At 43.6% G+C, this 19576-nt stretch overlaps 1 protein-coding gene across 1 annotated transcript in view; it reads left to right on the top strand.

Moving 5' to 3' along the window:
• patj (PATJ crumbs cell polarity complex component) overlaps positions 1-14049 on the top strand; it is a 446032-nt gene extending 431983 nt beyond the window's left edge. The window contains exons 42-44 of the mRNA XM_070888230.1: positions 566-669; positions 9983-10106; positions 11364-14049. Of these exons, the coding sequence (XP_070744331.1) occupies positions 566-669; positions 9983-10106; positions 11364-11510 (375 nt within the window). The 3' untranslated portion in view covers positions 11511-14049. The remainder of the gene's footprint in view (positions 1-565; positions 670-9982; positions 10107-11363) is intronic.
• The last annotated feature ends 5527 nt before the right edge of the window (positions 14050-19576 follow it).

Below are 19576 nucleotides of genomic sequence, written 5' to 3'. Positions count from 1 at the left end.
TAATGAAAGGGATAGACAAGATAGAGGCAGAGAGGTTGTTTCCACTGGTCGGGGAGACTCGAACTAGGGGGCACAGCCTCAAAATACGGGGGAGCCAATTTAAAACAGAGTTGAGAGGGAATTTCTTCTCCCAGAGGGTTGTGAATCTGTGGAATTCTCTGCCCAAGGAAGCTGTTGAGGCTAGCTCATTGAATGTATTCAAATCACAGATAGATAGATTTTTAACCAATAAGGGAATTAAGGGTTATGGGGAGCGGGCGCGTAAGTGGAGCTGAGTCTACGGCCAGATCAGCCATGATCTTGTTGAATGGCGGTGCAGGCTCGAGGGGCTAGATGGCCTACTCCTGTTGCTAATTCTTATGTTCTTATGCTACTTGTCCACTGACTCTGCTGTGGGTGTCCAAATCATGAAGTCAGGTGTTCCTACCACTTGAGTCATGTTGCCCAGGATGGCCTATTTTACCTTATAGAATGCTTCTTATAGATGGCACTATTCAACCAGTTTTCCAGTCATTCAACTTTTCCTGTTTTTAACTAACCTGAGTCTTTTTTGCTTTATTTTTAGGTTATAGCTGACACAAATATCACTGCTATCGCAAGCCAGCTTGAACATATGTCAACTGGTTCCAACTTGAACTCGCCATCTGACATTCGTCCAGAAGACCCAGAGTAAGTATAAGGCAAATCATCTCTGGCCCTGTATGTATGATATTCTGCGCTAAGAGATGGGAGTTAGATATGGCTTTGCATGCATGCAAAAATACTGTCTTCCACAAATCTTATCCTATGAAAATATGTTGTTCCATTAAAGATTTTCCACCCCCATTTCTGTCAAGTGTACATTTTGGCATTATGTACAGAACAGAGCACTCAGAAACTGTGCAGTACTTATAATTAAATATATAAAATTCTTAAAATTTTATTCCTGTTGTGTAGTGCACTTGAATGGCAAAACTATGATTAAAAACAGAATAAAGTTCAAGTGACAAAACAAGGCAGCATTAGTTGAAGAAACAAACTAGATTAGTAAAATGAAAAGTTATGTGCAATGTAATCTGTTGTCATCACCCCTCTCAAAAAAAACAACCCTTGACCCCACTTTGCTTGCTAGCTTTCGCCCCATCTCCAACCTCCCTTTCCTGTCCAAAGTACTTGAACATGTTGTCGCTTCTCAAATCCGTGACCAACTTTCCATGAATTCCAAGTTTGAATCCCTTCAATCTGGTTTTCGCCTCTGCCACAGTACTGACGCGGCTCTCCTCAGAGTCACAACTTACATCCTTTGTGAGTGTGACAAAGGTAACCTATCCCTCCTTGTCCTTCTGGACCTGTCTGCAGCCTTTGACACAGTTGATCATTCCATCCTCCTCCAACACCAAAGTCCAGCTAGGTGGGACTGCACTAGCTTGGTTCCATTCTTATATATCTAATCGTAGCCAGAAAATCTCCTGCAATGGCTTCTCTTCCCACTCCCGGGTTGTTACCTCTGGTGTTCCCCCAAGGATTTGTCTTTGGCCACCCTCTTATTTCTCATCTATATGCTGCGCCTTAGCGATACCATCCGAAAACACGGAGTCAGTTTCCACATGTACGCTGACGGCACCCAGCTCTACCTCTCCTCCACTTTTCTCGACCCCTGCTTGGTACCTAACTTGTCAGATTGCTTGTCCAGTACTGGATGAGCAGAAATTTTCTCCAATTAAATATTGGGAAGACCGAAGCCAATTTCTTTGGTCCTCGCCACAAACTACGTTCCCTAACCACTTACTCCATCCCTCTCACCAGCATCAGTCTGAGGGTGAATAAGACTGGTCGCAACCTAACTGTCATATTTGACCCTGAAATGAGTTTCCAGCTACATATCCACAGCATAACTAAAACCACACTTTTCCACCTCCGTAACATTGTTTGCCTCTGACCCTGCCTCAGCTGTTCTGCTGCTGAAACCCTCATTCATGCCTTTGTTACCTCTAGACATAGACATAGAAAATAGGTGCAGGAGTAGGCCATTCGGCCCTTCTAGCCTGCACCGCCATTCAATGAGTTCATGGCTGAACATGCAACTTCAGTACCCCATTCCTGCTTTCTCACCATACCCCTTGATCCCCCTAGTAGTAAGGACTTCATCTAACTCCTTTTTGAATATATTTAGTGAATTGGCCTCAACAACTTTCTGTGGTAGAGAATTCCACAGGTTCACCACTCTCTGGGTGAAGAAACTCCTCCTCATCTCGGTCCTAAATGGCTTACCCCTTATCCTTAGACTGTGTCCCCTGGTTCTGGACTTCCCCAACATTGGGAACATTCTTCCTGCATCTAACCTGTCTAACCCCGTCAGAATTTTAAACGTTTCTATGAGGTCCCCTCTCATTCTTCTGAACTCCAGTGAATACAAGCCCAGTTGATCCAGTCTTTCTTGATAGGTCAGTCCCACCATCCCGGGAATCAGTCTGGTGAACCTTCACTGCACTCCCTTAATAGCAAGAATGTCCTTCCTCAGGTTAGGAGATCAAAACTGTACACAATACTCCAGGTGTGGCCTCACCAAGGCCCTGTACAACTGTAGAAACACCTCCCTGCCCCTGTACTCAAATCCCCTCGCTATGAAGGCCAACATGCCATTTGCTTTCTTAACCGCCTTCTGTACCTGCATGCCAACCTTCAATGACTGATGTACCATGACACCCAGGTCTCGTTGCACCTCCCCTTTTCCTAATCTGTCACCATTCAGATAATAGTCTGTCTCTCTGTTTTTACCACCAAAGTGGATAACCTCACATTTATCCACATTATACTTCATCTGCCATGCATTTGCCCACTCACCTAACCTATCCAAGTCACTCTGCAGCCTCATAGCATCCTCCTCGCAGCTCACACTGCCACCCAACTTAGTGTCATCCGCAAATTTGGAGATACTACATTTAATCCCCTCGTCTAAATCATTAATGTACAGTGTAAACAGCTGGGGCCCCAGCACAGAACCTTGCGGTACCGCACTAGTCACTGCCTGCCATTCTGAAAAGTCCCCATTTACTCCTACTCTTTGCTTCCTGTCTGACAACCAGTTCTCAATCCATGTCAGCACACTACCCCCAATCCCATGTGCTTTAACTTTGCACATTAATCTCTTGTGTGGGACCTTGTCGAAAGCCTTCTGAAAGTCCAAATATACCACATCAACTGGTTCTCCCTTGTCCACTCTACTGGAAACATCCTCAAAAAATTCCAGAAGATTTGTCAAGCATGATTTCCCTTTCACAAATCCATGCTGACTTGGACCTATCATATCACCTCTTTCCAAATGCGCTGCTATGACATCCTTAATAATTGATTCCATCATTTTACCCACTACCGATGTCAGGCTGACCGGTCTATAATTACCTGCTATCTCTCTCCCTCCCTTCTTAAAAAGTGGGGTTACATTGGCTACCCTCCACTCCATAGGAACTGATCCAGAGTCGATGGAATGTTGGAAAATGACTGTCAATGCATCCACTATTTCCAAGGCCACCTCCTTAAGTACTCTGGGATGCAGTCCATCAGGCCCTGGGGATTTATAGGCCTTCAATCCCATCAATTTCCCCAACACAATTTCCAGACTAATAAGGATTTCACTCCGTTCCTCCTCCTTACTAGACCCTCCGAACCCTTTTATATCCGGAAGGTTGTTTGTGTCCTCCTTAGTGAATACCGAACCAAAGTACTTGTTCAATTGGTCCGCCATTTCTTTGTTCCCCATTATGACTTCCCCTGATTCTGACTGCAGGGGACCTACGTTTGTCTTTACTAACCTTTTTCTCTTTACATATCTATAGAAACTTTTGCAATCCGTCTTAATGTTCCCTGCAAGCTTCTTCTCGTACTCCATTTTCCCTGCCCTAATCAAACCCTTTGTCCTCCTCTGCTGAGTTCTAAATTTCTCCCAGTCCCTGAGTTCGCTGCTATTTCTGGCCAATTTGTATGCCACTTCCTTGGCTTTAATACTATCCCTGATTTCCCTTGATAGCCATAGTTGAACCACCTTCCCTTTTTTATTTTTACGCCAGACAGGAATGTACAATTGTTGTAGTTCATCCATGCGGTCTCTAAATGTCTGCCATTGCCCATCCACAGTCAACCCCTTCAGTATCACTCGCCAATCTATCCTAGTCAATTCACACCTCATACCTTCAAAGTTACCCTTCTTTAAGTTCTGGACCATAGTCTCTGAATTAACTGTTTCATTCTCCATCCTAATGCAGAATTCCACCATATTATGGTCACTCTTCCCCAAGGGGCCTCGCACAACGAGATTGCTAATTAATCCTCTCTTATTACACAACACCCAGTCTAAGATGGCCTCCCCCCTAGTTGGTTCCTCGACATATTGGTCTAAAAAACCATCCCTTATGCACTCCAGGAAATCCTCCTCCACCGTATTGCTTCCAGTTTGGTTAGCGCAATCTATATGCATATTAAAGTCACCCATTATAACTGCTGCACCTTTATTGCACGCACCCCTAATTTCATGTTTGATGCCCTCCCCAACATCACTACTCCTGTTTGGAGGTCTGTACACAACTCCCACTAATGTTTTTTGCCCTTTGGTGTTCTGCAGCTCTACCCATATAGATTCCACATCATCCAAGCTAATGTCCTTCTGAACTATTGCCTTAATTTCCTCTTTAACCAGCAATGCTACCCCACCTCCTTTTCCTTTTATTCTATCTTTCCTGAATGTTGAATACCCCTGGATGTTGAGTTCCCAGCCCTGATCATCCTGGAGCCACGTCTCCGTAATCCCAATCACATCATATTTGTTAACATCTATTTGCATAGTTAATTCATCCACCTTATTGCGGATACTCCTTGCATTAAGACACAAAGCCTTCAGGCTTGTTTTTTTAACACCCTTTGTCCTTTTAGAATTTTGCTGTACAATGGCCCTTTTTGTTCTTTGCCTTGGGTTTCTCTGCCCTCCACTTTTCTTCATCTCATTTCTGTCTTTTGCTTTTGCCTCCTTTTTGTTTCCCTCTGTCTCCCTGCATTGGTTCCCATCCCCCTGCCATATTAGTTTAACTCCTCCCCAACAGCACTAGCAAACACTCCCCCTAGGACATTGGTTCCGGTCCTGCCCAGGTGCAGACCGTCCGGTTTATACTGGTCCCACCTCCCCCAGAACCGGTTCCAATGCCCCAGGAATTTGAATCCCTCCCTGCTGCACCACTGCTCAAGCCACGTATTCATCTGTGCTATCCTGCGATTCCTACTCTGACTAGCACGTGGCACTGGTAGCAATCCCGAGATTACTACTTTTGAGGTCCTACTTTTTAATTTAGCTCCTCGCTCCTTAAATTCGTTTCGTAGAACCTCATCCCTTTTTTTTACCTATGTCGTTGGTACCAATGTGCACCACGACAACTGGCTGATCTCCCTCCCTTTTTAGAATGTCCTGCACCCGCTCCGAGACATCCTTGACCCTTGCACCAGGGAGGCAACATACCATCCTGGAGTCTCGGTTGCGGCCGCAGAAACGCCTATCTATTCCCCTTACAATTGAATCCCCTATCACTATCACTATCTAGACTTGACTTTTCCAACTCACTCCTGGCCGGCATCACACATTCTACACTGCGTAAACTCGAGGTCATCCAACACTCAGCAGCCCGTGTACTAACTCGTACCAAGTCGCGATCACTCATTGCCCCTGTGCTTTCTGACCTACATTGGCTCCCGGTTAAACAACGCCTTGATTTCAAAATTCTCATCCTTGTTTACAAATTACTCCATGGCCTTGCCCCTCCCTCTCTCTCTAATCTTTCTCAGCCTCAAATTCTGGCTTCTTGAACATCCCTGATTATAACTGCTCAACCATCGGTGGCCGTGCCTTCAGCTATTTGGGCCCCAAGCTCTGGAACTCCCTCCCTAAACCTCTCCGCCTCTCTACCTCTCTTTCCTCCTTTAAGACACTCCTTAAAATCTACCTCTTTAACCAAGCTTTTTGGTCATCTGCCTTAATTTCTTCTTTTGTGGCTCGGTGTCACATTTATCTGTTTTGTCTTGTAACACTGTTGTGAAGCGCCTTGGGACAGTTTACTACGTTAAAGGTGCTACATAAATAAAAGTTGTTGTTATGTAACCGGCTAGAGCCAGTCCAGGCCTTGTTACTTTGTGTTTATTTATTTGCCTCTGCAATTCTCTACACACATAGGATTTCAATTTTGTGTCTCTTCAATTCCATAAACAATCAGCTTACTTTGCTCACAGTCAGTGCAGTACAGGCAAAAATACCATTAACGCAACCATTCAAATGTCATTGGAGACTACTTAATTAAAAAGGTAAATTTTAATCACTGGCATAGAAACAATAAAGAAGAATTTTCATTTCTTTAGTATCTCATCACATTCTCAAAATCATCCCAAATGACATTCACTGCAATTAATTACTGTTGAAGCGAGTCACCATTTTGATGTAACCAAAAGTTGCAGCCAATTTGTGCACAGCATGGCCATACAAATAGAAAATTAGATGAATTGCCAGGTGTGTTGGTTCATGGACGAATGTTGCCTAGGTCACCAGAAGAACTCCCTGTTCTTTGAATGGTGCCATGTATCCTTAACATTGCCTGTACCACCAGAACAGGCCGATGGGTCAGTTTATCCAAAAGCACCTCCAACAGTGCAACACTTCCTCAGTACTGCATTGAAGAATCAACTTAAATTATGTGCTGAAGTCCTGAAGTAAAGCTTGAACCCACAAACTTCTGACCCAGAGACTCAGAGGCAAGAATGTTACGAACTGAGCCGAGCTGACATTCATAGCCCATTTCACTGTGAAATTATATTAACACCTGCCCTTGAGCCACTGCTATTAGTCTCGGAACAAGAATGTAAATTACAAATTTACAATTATACCAGAGGAAGTTTTTTTTCCTGAACAAACCTCCCAATTTAAGTTTCAGGCACTGATGGTTTGAGAAGCTTGACAAAGCTCTTTTATTTCACACAAAACCACAGCCTCCCCATTAACACCCAAAGCCTGCATATAATCACATTTTCAGATGGGCCTATAAATGGGTGAGCAGCCAGCCTGCCTGAAACAAGCAGAAAGCTGCTTAAATATGTAAATCGAAGTCTTATGCTAAATGTACAACCCCAATTGAAATTTTCAGCTATAAATGGGTGAAGCATCCGCTGTACAAGCACCGACTATTTGCACCAGGCACTGAGCAGCCTAACCAGCAGTCCTTAAAGGGAGACCGCTCACAAAACGGCTCAGGAAACTTGTAATTTTTTTTGTTTTGCCCAAGAGAAGAAATTTGCAATTGTTCTCAGCAGTTCTCTTACTTACCACATTGTGTGCATGTGAAATATGGAATGGGGAAAATGTGTTACAAGAGAAACAGTGAGTGAATGGGAACAGGAAATAATAACAGAGAACTAGTAAGAGCAATAATAAAAGAAGGAATGGGAATATAAAAGATATACAACGTAAAATAATTTTTTTAAAGTAGCTTTTTATAACAAAAAGTAAAGCAGCTTGTAATATAAGCAGTAAAATCTCAGAGGTGAAGTTTCAAGTTTAAAAATAATAAATTAAATTAATCCAAATGTTTAAAAAAAAAAGAATCTCAGCATGAAAATAAGCTGAAAAATGGTAGTACAGGTACAACATCCCAAATCTGGAACTCCAAAAACTGGAATTGTCCAAAAACCGGACATTTTTTTAGAAAAGTGCATTGCAGATGGAGTCATCTGACATGCGATCGGTCTGAGCATTACCGAATCACCCTCAACCCTGACCTAAGTGTGACCCGACCTGACCCGACCCGACCTGATTTGCGCGCTGTTTTAATGTCTGACTCAAAATCCAGAAAAATACGAAAACCGGCTTGGCCTCGGCCCCAAGGTTGCCGGATTCGGGATATTGTACCTGTATTAAAATGTAACAACCAACATAAAGACACAAAATAATGCACAAAAAGTTGGATTATCAAGAGTGTCCCACTTGTATTAGGTAACACATTGGGGCAGATTTTGCAGTCGGCGGTGTATCTATGGAGTACACTGCCGACATTTGAATAGAATACGAACTTTCCTGATGGTACCCTCCATCGCAAATTTATTTCTGACACTGCATACTTGAGGGTATGTGTAATGGCCCACGAATCCCAGGAACGCAGTAAGTGCGAAAGCGTACCTAGGATTACGTGAGCCTGCTGCTCCAATCAGTGGAAGCGGCACGTTTCCTCCTGACAGATATGTGGGAATCAGCATCAAGCTTTTACAGTTAATTGTTCAATGGCATATAACTGGTATACAGGGAAATAAAGTTATCGAATAAGGTAACAGAGGATAAAGGAGGGTGCTTTTCATCATCATCATCATCATAGGCAGTCCCTCGAAACGAGGATGACTTGATTCCACGCCAAAAAAGGATAAATTCACAGGTGTTCCGATGAAGGACCTAATATTCCAGGTCCTGAACTACATCCTGAAGGGTGGAAGATGCCTGTGCGTGGATTTTTTTAACCTGTGGTGGCCGTTGCACACCAGCCACCACATGGGCTTGACGGAACTAGGTCTTGGTCCAGTGGCAAGGATTATCCAAGACGACTGGAGACCTGCTCTGCTGCACGGACCTAGTGCGCTCACATATCGCGGTGTGGGCTGGCCCGTGCTGCCCTGGGCCCCGATCACGTCCCTCCACAGTCTCTTGCCGCTCCATCACCCCGACCTCGCCATTCCTGCTGTATCTGCCCACGCTTCAATCACTGACCTGGACCTTGATGACGTTACTCTTCACTGCCGTCGCAGCTCGTGCTGCCCCTTGGAGTAGTATGTCTCCATGCTGCTCCCAGGCTGCTGCTCACCACTCCTTTTAATGAACTAAGGAGCACAGCAGCCATGTAGACTGGGGCTCCGGCACCCACACGCTCAGCGTAGTTCCCCTTTAACGGGAGCCTGTGAACACAGACCACAGGGAACTGCAGTCTGGCCTGGGAGGAGCGAGACTTTGCCTTGGCCTGAGCTTTACCGCCAGATTTTCTTCTTCCAGACATTTCCACAATCCACAACTTCAGGGAAAGAAGAGGGTGCTTTTACATGTAATGGGAGGGTGCAAATTGATACTAGATTTTTTATTTTCATTGATTAAACTGTATTACAGTAAATTGTACCGTATTTATTCAAGATATCAAATTATATTACTGCCTGTTTAAAATGAAAAAAACTTTTGATAAATTTTTTTTTTAAATACACTCAAAGCATTTTGGCTATTGCTGAACCACATCTAAAGAGGATTTATAGTCTCAATATTTTTTAACCACAGTTGCCAACTTTTAAAGAGAAGACATTCTGGCTGCAAGCACGCTCTTATTATTTTCACCATTAATGTGGCTTCATTAATCATCACACATAACCTGCAAAGGAACAGAAAGGTGGTTCTTTTCGCAGTGAAACAGGCTCCTGTGCCTGCTTTCACTAACCGTAACACATTTGTCTATAATTGCTGGCACTTGGGCAATTAACCCAACTCCACGCCAGCAATGACTATTTCCCCGTCAGTGCAGATCATCTGTCAAGTTGTAACTTGACAGATCGCAAGTTCAGGATTTCATGCAAGCGCATGAAGAAATCTTGACCTTGCGGTCAATTTCAAAGGCAGTATCAGAGTATGCCGTCATACCCACCACAAAATCTGCCCCATTTTGCATTACATGGAATTCTAACCCCTCATTCTCCAACAGCATGTCTTCCACCTCACTTTGAGCAATGCCGCAGGAGATGTATTACACTGAGTTTCAAAGCAAAAACCTGATTTATGTACATATTCTGCTCACTATTGACGGAGGAAGCAATGTGTTGTTTTTCAGGTTCAGTTCCTGTTCTAAATTTGTTAAAATTTGTGTAATTTTTCAGTCTGAAGGATAGTACTCTAACAATAAAAATAATTGTACAGTATACATAAACATTATGAATAAGCTGTACTTTTATCATTCAGACCTCCACAGTACATGATCATAACTTTAGAGAAAGGACCGGATGGACTAGGGTTCAGTATTGTTGGAGGACATGGAAGCCCCCATGGAGATCTGCCAATCTATGTTAAAACAGTGTTTGCCAAGGTAATTGTGTAATTTGTGATAAATTTCCCTGCTGGTATTCAAACATTGCATCAGAAAGCAGCAATAGTTCTCTTTGTTGTTAGACTCTTATTAAAAATACTGCAGAATCGTTTATATTCGCTAAAAAAATATTTTTGCAGGTCAACCTGATCTGTGAAAATATTTCTACTATGGGACTTCTCATGCCATCTCTCCATTTGTTTTCTTTAACTTTGACCACCCATTTAGTCTGAAATTGGTTTGCAAGGGACAAATTACAACTGAGAACTGGGTGAGGTTACAGAAACTTATTTCTCATAGGGCTCTTATAGCCATCAAAAACGGCTTTTGTCTTGTCGATTTAAGCTCGACACCCAGTTCCTAAAGCTGGAAGTACAATAGTTTTTTCAATAACTTCTAATTTCAATGGTGGAGACAGATTTTTGTTTTTAGAAAAAATACAACCTAAAAGGGAAATGTAATGACTATAAAATTTAAATTGAGCATTATTCTGCCACATACAAAGGAACACAGATGACTTTTTCTTAATTTTCCTCTCTGTTCTCAGGACTATGTTACTGTTGCTGGAGTGCAGTTCCACAGACACTGTCCAGTACCTGATTTAAAGTGTCATTTTTTATGTGTGAGCGTAGATAGCGAGTGTCAGAGGACTCTTTAGCCGTGGACTCAAGTCCTAACTTTACCAACACTGGTTGTCACTGGACAGAAATCAGAAGCTGATTTTTTTTTTAATTCTGTTTAGTCTAGGGTTAATGAGTACTATTGTACCAACTCAATTGCTACCCTGCGTAGCTCATGATGAAGGGGACCTTCTCTGGTTTACATAGTTCGGTACCAAACTGGGTAGTGCATTTTCCCACTTAATCATCAGAACAGCGGAGCTGATATTTTTAAAGTGAAAATCATTTTGGTTATGTGGCATTATGTAATCTTCGCTAAGGAATCATAGCATTTATTGAATAAGTTAATAGAAACAGAATGACTGAAAAATAATCTCAAACGAGGATGGTAAGCCACCAGGGGGTGTTCATGAAGCTGTCAGCTGAAGAAATCAATTTGTGCCAGCTGACAAGAGGCGAACTCAAAGTAATTGGGTTATAGCAACTGTAGAATGCTTAGGTGTATTTTATCATGGCCTCTGAAAGGATAGAAATGTGCTGGTTCAGAGATGCAAACCAAAATATGCATTAAAATAATCTGTTCTAAACTGTCAGAAACTTGGATCCAACTGAATTGGTTATTGTTGTCCTTTCGCAGGGAGCAGCAACAGATGACAGCAGGTTAAAACGAGGAGATCAGATTTTAGCTGTAAATGGAGAAAGTTTGGAAGGTGTCACTCACGAGCAGGCTGTTGCTATCCTGAAACGGCAAAAAGGAACTGTAACATTAACAGTGCTGTCATGAATATAACAATGTGGCCATGATTAATACTGGTATCTCTCAAATTCTGCCAGGAAATGATGTCACATTGCCAAAAGCAGAAATGTAATTCAAAACCAAAATGTTTTTCTTTTATTGCATAAATGATGCATTAACTCATTATATTAATGGTCAATATTGCTATGTTTAAGGGAGGGATAACTAAATTATTGTGCGTCAATCACTGTGCTTTTACTTGTGAGAAACTGCCTATTGATCTTACCCAGCTGCAGCTTCTTGACAAATCTCACTAAGTGCTCTCATATTTAAGCATACCATGTAGCTACAGTGAATTTCTGGATCTGGAGTGCCTGAGTCTGACTTTGGCTACATAGGGGTAGATTTTAATCTTCATCACTGGGGCAGTAATCTGGCCCGAGTAAATCTCCCGCTCTTTATAGAACCCACCCGATTTTAATTCCATTGATTTTATTCTGTTGTTTTGATATATTGTCTGTTGAACAATTTATTTCGCTGATCTAGTCTGCTGCTGTTTACAACTTGTATTTGAGTTTTTTAGATCTAATTTTTTTAATTCTTTGTAACAGTAAAGAATTGCATATATTTACAATGTTCATCCAATTTGCACTATATGTATCTGAATACTTCCTTAGTCTCACAGAACATAAAAAATATAAGTCCTAGTAAAACACTTATCAATGCTTAGAGAAAGTATCTTGCATGCCAGCCATCAGTTTTTCAAGCAGGCCGACAGCTTTTTGACACCTCTGTCAGTGTTTTACAAGAAAATTAATCTTTTCCACAGGTATTGAGATTGTCAGTATAAACCAGTCAGATCATTCAGAAGATGAGCCTGGAACCAGTCAGACGCTACTTTCTCGTTTGTTTGTTGTTTGCAATTTTCAGACAGAAAAACGCAAAATTAGCTCTTGAACCCCAATTTTAACTCTGGGTGATAATTGGGGTGTGTAGGGGCGGAAGCAAGTAGCAAACTACGCACGTCACGGTGACCTTGCCACTTAAATTAGGCCCCAGCACCTCTGGGGTGGGTGGCCTTTCTGTGCCTTATTTCAGGCTAGTTAAAATGGTGGGGGTGTAGGAAACACATCCTGACCATTTTGACACCCTCCCGCACCATTCCCACTGGGAATGGGGGTTAAAATTCCCCCTTTGATTTCTGAGAGTAGCACTTACAGGTCTGTTTATCTCATGTTTGCCTCCAAAGAAGTTACAAATAACAAATCAGCGGTTACAATGCACCATATCTGGTTGTTGTCTTATGTGAAATTTATTTTCTTAAATATTGGTTGCAGCTGCTTTTTTGAGATAAGGTGGATATTCCCTGATGTGAACTGGCTTTATTTTATAATTAGCCACTGCAATTGTGAAATTGCGACGGTTTGAAATTATGATAGGGGGGTGGGGTTATGAGGCGTTCCATTTAATTAAAAGAAAATTCTACTGAGATTCACACTTGCGTACAGTAAGCACAGAGCCCCCAATAAATGCACCAAATTTTTATGCCTTCAGCACTTACATCCCCCACATGAATTTCTAAATCACCACTGCTGCTAATTGTGCTTTTATGTACTGCAGTAAAAGTGATTGAATGTTGCTTCGGTTATGACGAGCCCATGGCCCACTGCACTCTCAGTCTAACTCTTTGCCTTCACATGCCACAGCTGTTTTTGAGCTGTCAGCTTTTTGTGGGGCTGTGTCAGCTGTTTGTCAGCTTCTGCTTGTTTTCTAGATTGGCATGTATGAAATATTTTCTTTAAAAAATAAACAAGTTATGCCTGTGACCAGGTTAACTGTTCCAGTATAATGCGGCCTGGGCCCATTTGCGCCTCACCTGTGTCCTTTTGGCAGACTTGCTGCCATGTGCCTTTGGGTCTCAATTTATGAAATTCACAATGAAATGATTGAAAATAGGAGCTCACTGTGCAGGAATCACAGGTTCAGGCACGGGCCCATTATTTCACGTTCCAGTATTTTTGAGAGTGGACTTCAAGCAAGATGTTGGGGGTAAAATGTTAGTAACATTCAATCAAACCACAACAGCACAGACTAGTGCCATATTTTGTCACTTTTTTATGCAGTGATACAAAAAATAAAGTGACGTTAAGTTTATCACTACCAGTCATTCTGTTCTGCTACAAGCCTTAGTGTTGCTGTGTGTATACTGCTTTCTTTTTAATTGAACATAGCAGAATAAAGCTAAATTTACTCTGTGTTTACATGGTTCTTTGTGGTGAACAGCAGCCTCTTGTTCTCATTCTACTGTACATCTCAAAGAGTTTAGCCTGAATATTTTGTGCATATTCACTCAAATGTTTAATTATAGAACTCTCTGAGGAAAAGTGATGATAAAGATCTATGAGAGAGAGATATATAATATACTGTGCTGCAAAAATAGTGTGCCAGATTAACTTAGTTAATGCAATAATTGTTTCTGGTGAGCTGTACTTTGTTTTATTTTGTATCAATGTAAATTATATGAATTACTTTATTGTGGAAAGCTAAGGAAATTTGTATGTCTGTGAGTTAAGATTCTGAACATAAATTAAAATGTCATTTCTTCAATTCAGAATGTTTTCAGATGTTAATCGTGTGTGGTTTCTATTTTTATTATTTCATCCCCATTCCAACTTTATCCGCTCCTCTCGAGAAGGTGCTGACTCTTCCTAGGCTATGATTCCATGAGTAGTTATTCTTAACACGTGAGGCTAGGCAGTGAGTATTAGAAGGTTGACCCATCACCTTTGTGCTTGTGACCTACGTTGGCTCCCAGTTCAGCAATGCTTCAATTTAAAAATTCTCATCCTTGTTTTCAAATCCATCCATGGCATCGCCCATCCAGTCCTACAACCCTCTGAGATCTCTCTGCTGCTTCAATTCAGGCCTCTTGGACATCTCCAATTTTAATCGCTCCACCATTGGCGGCCATGCCTTCAGCTGCCTGTGCTCTTAAGCTCTGGAATTCCTTCTCTAAACCTCTCTGCTTCTCGACCTCTGTCCTCCTTTAAGGCGCTACTTAAAAACCTACCTTTTTCTGTCTGAATATCTCATGATGTGGCTTGATGTCACATATTGTTTGATGTCGCTCCTGTGAAGTGCGTTAAAGGTGCTATATAAATGCAAGTTTTTGTTATTCAATAAGGTGGCATCACAGTTGCCCCAAACCTACGCTCTCATATGTGCACTTTGCATTTGGAGTTACTGGATATTGATAAAGTGAGAACTCTGGCTGATTTTATTTCCCTCTAGCCCCAGAGCACTGAGTCCAATTGTAGCACCTCCACTGACACCCTGGCTGAGATCGGGTAACTCTTACTGTTTTTTTGATAACTATGTAGAACTTAACACAGGAGTTGGTTCTTTATCAAATATTTTCAGGCTGATTTTCATTTTTTGCTAAGCCTTACCCTGTTAAGTAAACAGGAACTCCATGAAAAGTATGTCGACCTTCACCGTGGACTCTTCAGTGCATTGTAATGCTATTTACAAAGCCCTGCTATGAGTCATTGTAAATGTATCTTGTTAAGTATCGAATAACTCCACGAGGCTAAGTACAGTGAGCTAGTTCAGGCATGACCTTACTCCAGTTTATTTATTCTCAAAGTGAGGATTCAACATGGCTGCCAACATTATATACACGGCTTGCACATGTCTGCTAGTGACCATTAGGACTCCGACAGTCGCGCCCTCCGGTGGCAGGTAAAACCCAGTTAACATACATAATATATCTGACCAAATAAACACCTCAAAATGCTAAAAATATGCCTATATAATACAGAAAATAATGACTCCAGAACAGTAAGGTGTTTACATACACTACATACACTGCAACAATAATGTTTACTTAGCTTTCACTAGAAATAATATCTGAACAAGTTAAGTGTTTCTGTCAATCTGTTTCTCTCATCCATCTTTCCTGCACTGAACTAACAATTTACTCACTGACAGGCAGCACAATAGGTGCTAGATCTAGTATTTTCAGATAAGAATCAAAATCTTTTAAGATCATAATGACACACTACATTAGAAACCTGTTCTGAAGTTCTGCCTTAGTACAGGGGTAGAAAGGGGGAGATAGGGTAGAAAGGAGGAGACTGGTCCTCTACCCGCAGGGGGCCAGGAGGTCCTCTGGACACAGTGAGAAGCTAGTGGGAGCAGATAGCCAAAGTGGTCACTGCCAGCAGTCTTGCCCCAGGACCTGGATCCAGTGGCGAAAGAAATTCAATGACCTCACGCGACTGGTCCAGGTCAGTGATTACATCTTCAAAAGCAATATCCCATCATCTGCACTACTAGCCTCACTGCTAAATGCACCACACCCCATCACTCACCTACCAACAAACCCCATCAATCACGACTCAAACCTCACAATCATAGCTTCACCTCACCCTCACTGCTGCAAGACTCACACCCACATCTCACAACTTGCACACTGCCAGCTGTTCAACCATGATAGGCACGTCACCCAAACACATTGCACCACACTCACTGACACACTTCCCTTTCTCTTCCAGAGCAAGGTCGCTCATAATCGCAGGCAGCAGCAGCTAACCAGAGGGGGACAGAAAGCCTGTATATCCGTACCCAGCTGGAGGAGTTGGTGCTCGACATCATTGGAGGGACCGTCACTGACCCCTGTCGATCAGCGAGGCTGAAACCATTGAAGATGATGGTATGCTCATACGTAATTCCCCTTCTCGCATCCCACTGCCCCCTCATTCCACAATCACACTAGCTGCTTTCCCCCCAGGTCAGTGAATGCATCTTCAAAAGCCATCTCCCAATAACTGCACCACTAGCCTCACACGCTGCTCAGTGCACCACACCCATCGCTCAGTGCACCACACCCATCACTCACCTACCAACAATCTCCATCAATAATGACTCAAACCTCACATTAATAGCTTCACTTCACTCGCACCCACTTATCTCATGCACATCCTGCTTTTCCGACACGCCCTCACCACAACCCTATCCTTGTGCCTTTCTCCTTTCAGATACCCAAGAACTCCAACATGGCGAGCCTGTGCAGGAAGAGCAAGAGGAAAGTGATGGAAAAGAACAGACACTGTCATTCGATCCCAGGCATCTGCTCAGATACTGGAATTGCACGTACTTTAGAGGGTAGTATAGAGGTGGGATTTGCGTGTGGTGAATTACCGGGCACGAGTGGACTGCTGCCAGGGCAAGGGTTAAGGGTAACTCAGGTGTTAGCTCCCCAGAGGGCAAGGTCGCATACGAGTTCTGCTGCAGAGGACTCAGATGAGGACTTCAAAGGGGCGGCCTATAGAAGAAAGGTGATGGGCATGCACATATTAAATGTTTGGTGCATTGACAGGTCTGCCAGATAGCCTGTTGTCATTGTCGAGGAGCATAGAGAAGTCCAGCACCAACTTTGCACAGGGCTTTGTGTGGAGTGTGGAGCTTGGAGCCCATGATTTCTATGATGGAAGTGATGAGCAACTCTATTAGCACACTTGTTGATCCAGCTACGATGCAGGGTCTGATGGCTGCTGTCTTAGTTTTCTATCGCAGCATAAGCGGAAGCGACCCAACATCTGAGTGCTGTAGTGGAAACTTCTGTCATGCAGGCTTAGCTTTCTGCCATGCACGCTCAGACTGCTGCCATCATGACTGTGTTTACCAGTGTTAAAAGGGGCTTGCAGGGTGTCACAGCAGTCCAGCAATCTGTCCTTAAAACAGATTACTAGGAATCCTGAGGCGCCGCCCCAGGGGAGTGGCAGTAGCTCTGTGGAGCACGAACCTGCTGTCCTCCTGATTCATCCTCTCACCACTGCTACTCCACCAGTGACCTTGCTGTTGCCTGTCAGCAAGTCAGTCCAAACTGCTGCCGCCCATGCCGAGGTGGTGTAATCTACAACCGGGCCTTCTAGGCCCAGAGCTGCTCTAGGTCATCCTGCAAGGCTGTCTGCAGTCTCGCCCACAAAGTCAGCAGCCTTCCACCAGCCATGCTACAGCCACTGGAGTAGCACTTCGTAGGAGCACTAGGACAGGCAAAGGCACTAAGGAAGTTCACAATGATGATTAAGTGACTTTGTTATGTAATATTGGATTGATTGATTTGTAAATTTTGCTTGGAATATTTGTTTTGTGATAGCTTTCATTTCATCATTTTGGTCAAGAGGATGCTGTACTGTTCCGTGACGAAGGGATGGTAAGGTGGGGAAGTTTTGAGCAACGGAGATCTGGAGTTTCATTCAGAGGAAGTGGAGTCTGATGATGGGTTCACAGACAGCCTATCCAGAACATGGATTTGCAGGCCACCCCCTCCCTCCCTCTCTTCCTCTTCCTCTTCCTCGTCCTCCCCCCCCCCCCCCCCCTCCCATCCCGAGCGTTCGACGCAGTGGAACAGTTGCTTCAGCACCCCGATTGTTTGCTCAGTGACATTCCTTATGGAAGCTCTCATATGAGTGCTGGCCATATGAGGGGTTGTGGAGGGGAGTCGTCAGCCAGGAGTAGAGTGGATAGCCTTTGTCTCCGGGCAGCTACCCTCAGGTTTGACGTGGTGGCTGGAAGATTGCTAGCACACTGGACTGGCGCTGGATAAATGCATCATGACTACTGCCAGGATACTGGGCATTCACTATCATGATGTGCTGGGCATGGTTGCACACCAACTGCACATTGAGTGAGTGGTAGCCTTTGCTGTTACGGTACATCTCACCATTGAGCTGTGCTGGCCGAAAAGCCATGTGTGTGCAGTCAATGGCACCCTGGACCATGGGGAAGCTCGATATCTTGGCTACTCCTGCTTCTCTGCTTAGAAAGAAGACAGTGAAGTCCCTTCTCCTAGTGTACAGAGGCTCTGTACGTCGGATGCAGTGTTGGATGGCGAACTGCGAGGTGTTTGCTATGTCACCTGTTCCAGACTGGAAGGATCCATTGGCAAAATAATTCAGGGCCATGGTCACCTTAAGGGTCACCTGCAGAGCTATTGTCGCCCTGCTCTGAGGCTCCAGGTCTGGTTCGAAGTGATGGCAGAGTTTTGAGACCACCACTTTGGTGAAGCGGAGCAGCTGACCACACTGCTCCTGGCTTAAGTGCAGGTAGGAGAAGTGCTCACTGAAGACCCTAGGTGTGGGTAAGGTATCCTGCTGAGAGCTTTCTTCCTCCTCCTCCCTTTGTAAGCAGCTTGTCTTCTTTGCGGCCTCTGCTCCATCTCCCTGTCATGCTGCATCACTAGGTTTACTGCAAGTAGAGCCCCCATGTCTGAGAGCAAATGTTGTAGTCACAGGTAATCCAGTAGCTGCCAAAGCCTTCCCAACGTCGAGCAGTGCCACCTGCCGCAAACAACTTTTGGAATCTCTTACAGCAACCCAGTATTCCTACAAACTGCAACAGCCAATACAAAATCAATAAGCAATTAACCTGCAAGTTGGATGTATCCCTTTATGTAGCAATGGTGGAAAAGGCATTGAATGGAGCGGCATCATGGAAAATGACAAGTTGCGTGTCATATCAGCGTTACATGCTGACTGACGTCACATTCTGCCTACCCTGCATACTGCCGCCTGCACTATCGCTCTCTCCAAGATGGCGAACAGCGCTGTGCTGGAAGTGGGCGGAAGCGAGACGGACACCATTTTTTTTTTAAACGGCCAAAAATACCGAGGTGGATTTCATGGCCACGTTCTCTCCTTTCAAGAAAGACTGATTTGAAAGATTGTCAGAAAAGCATCAATATGCTGGACCACAAGGCACTGTTCAACCAGTTCCTAGATGACCTGTCTAGGGCACTGAATGCTTCTGATGATTTCTTATCTAATTCTAGCCTGGGAACTGTGAATTCTGTTAAATATTCTGAGAAATTTACCACTCCAGAATTTCGTAAAGCTCTCAATGTGGGGAAGCTATTGAGGATGAAAACAAGACAGAATTGCTTAATTCAGTAAACTGATCTGTTTATTTGCATAGACGCATTTGCCTGGATTTTTCTGTGTGGTGCGGTTGCCTGGGGAAGTGTGGCAAGGTGGGATTACCGCCTGCCTCTAGTGCTGACCCTGCTGAGGTTTCTGGGTCAGCCTTATTTGAATATTCTGGGAAAATTCCTG

This window comes from Pristiophorus japonicus, chromosome 8 (genome assembly GCF_044704955.1).
Source record: "Pristiophorus japonicus isolate sPriJap1 chromosome 8, sPriJap1.hap1, whole genome shotgun sequence".
Classification (NCBI taxonomy): Eukaryota; Metazoa; Chordata; class Chondrichthyes; family Pristiophoridae; genus Pristiophorus; species Pristiophorus japonicus.
This window is presented reverse-complemented; position numbering and strand designations above follow the sequence as displayed.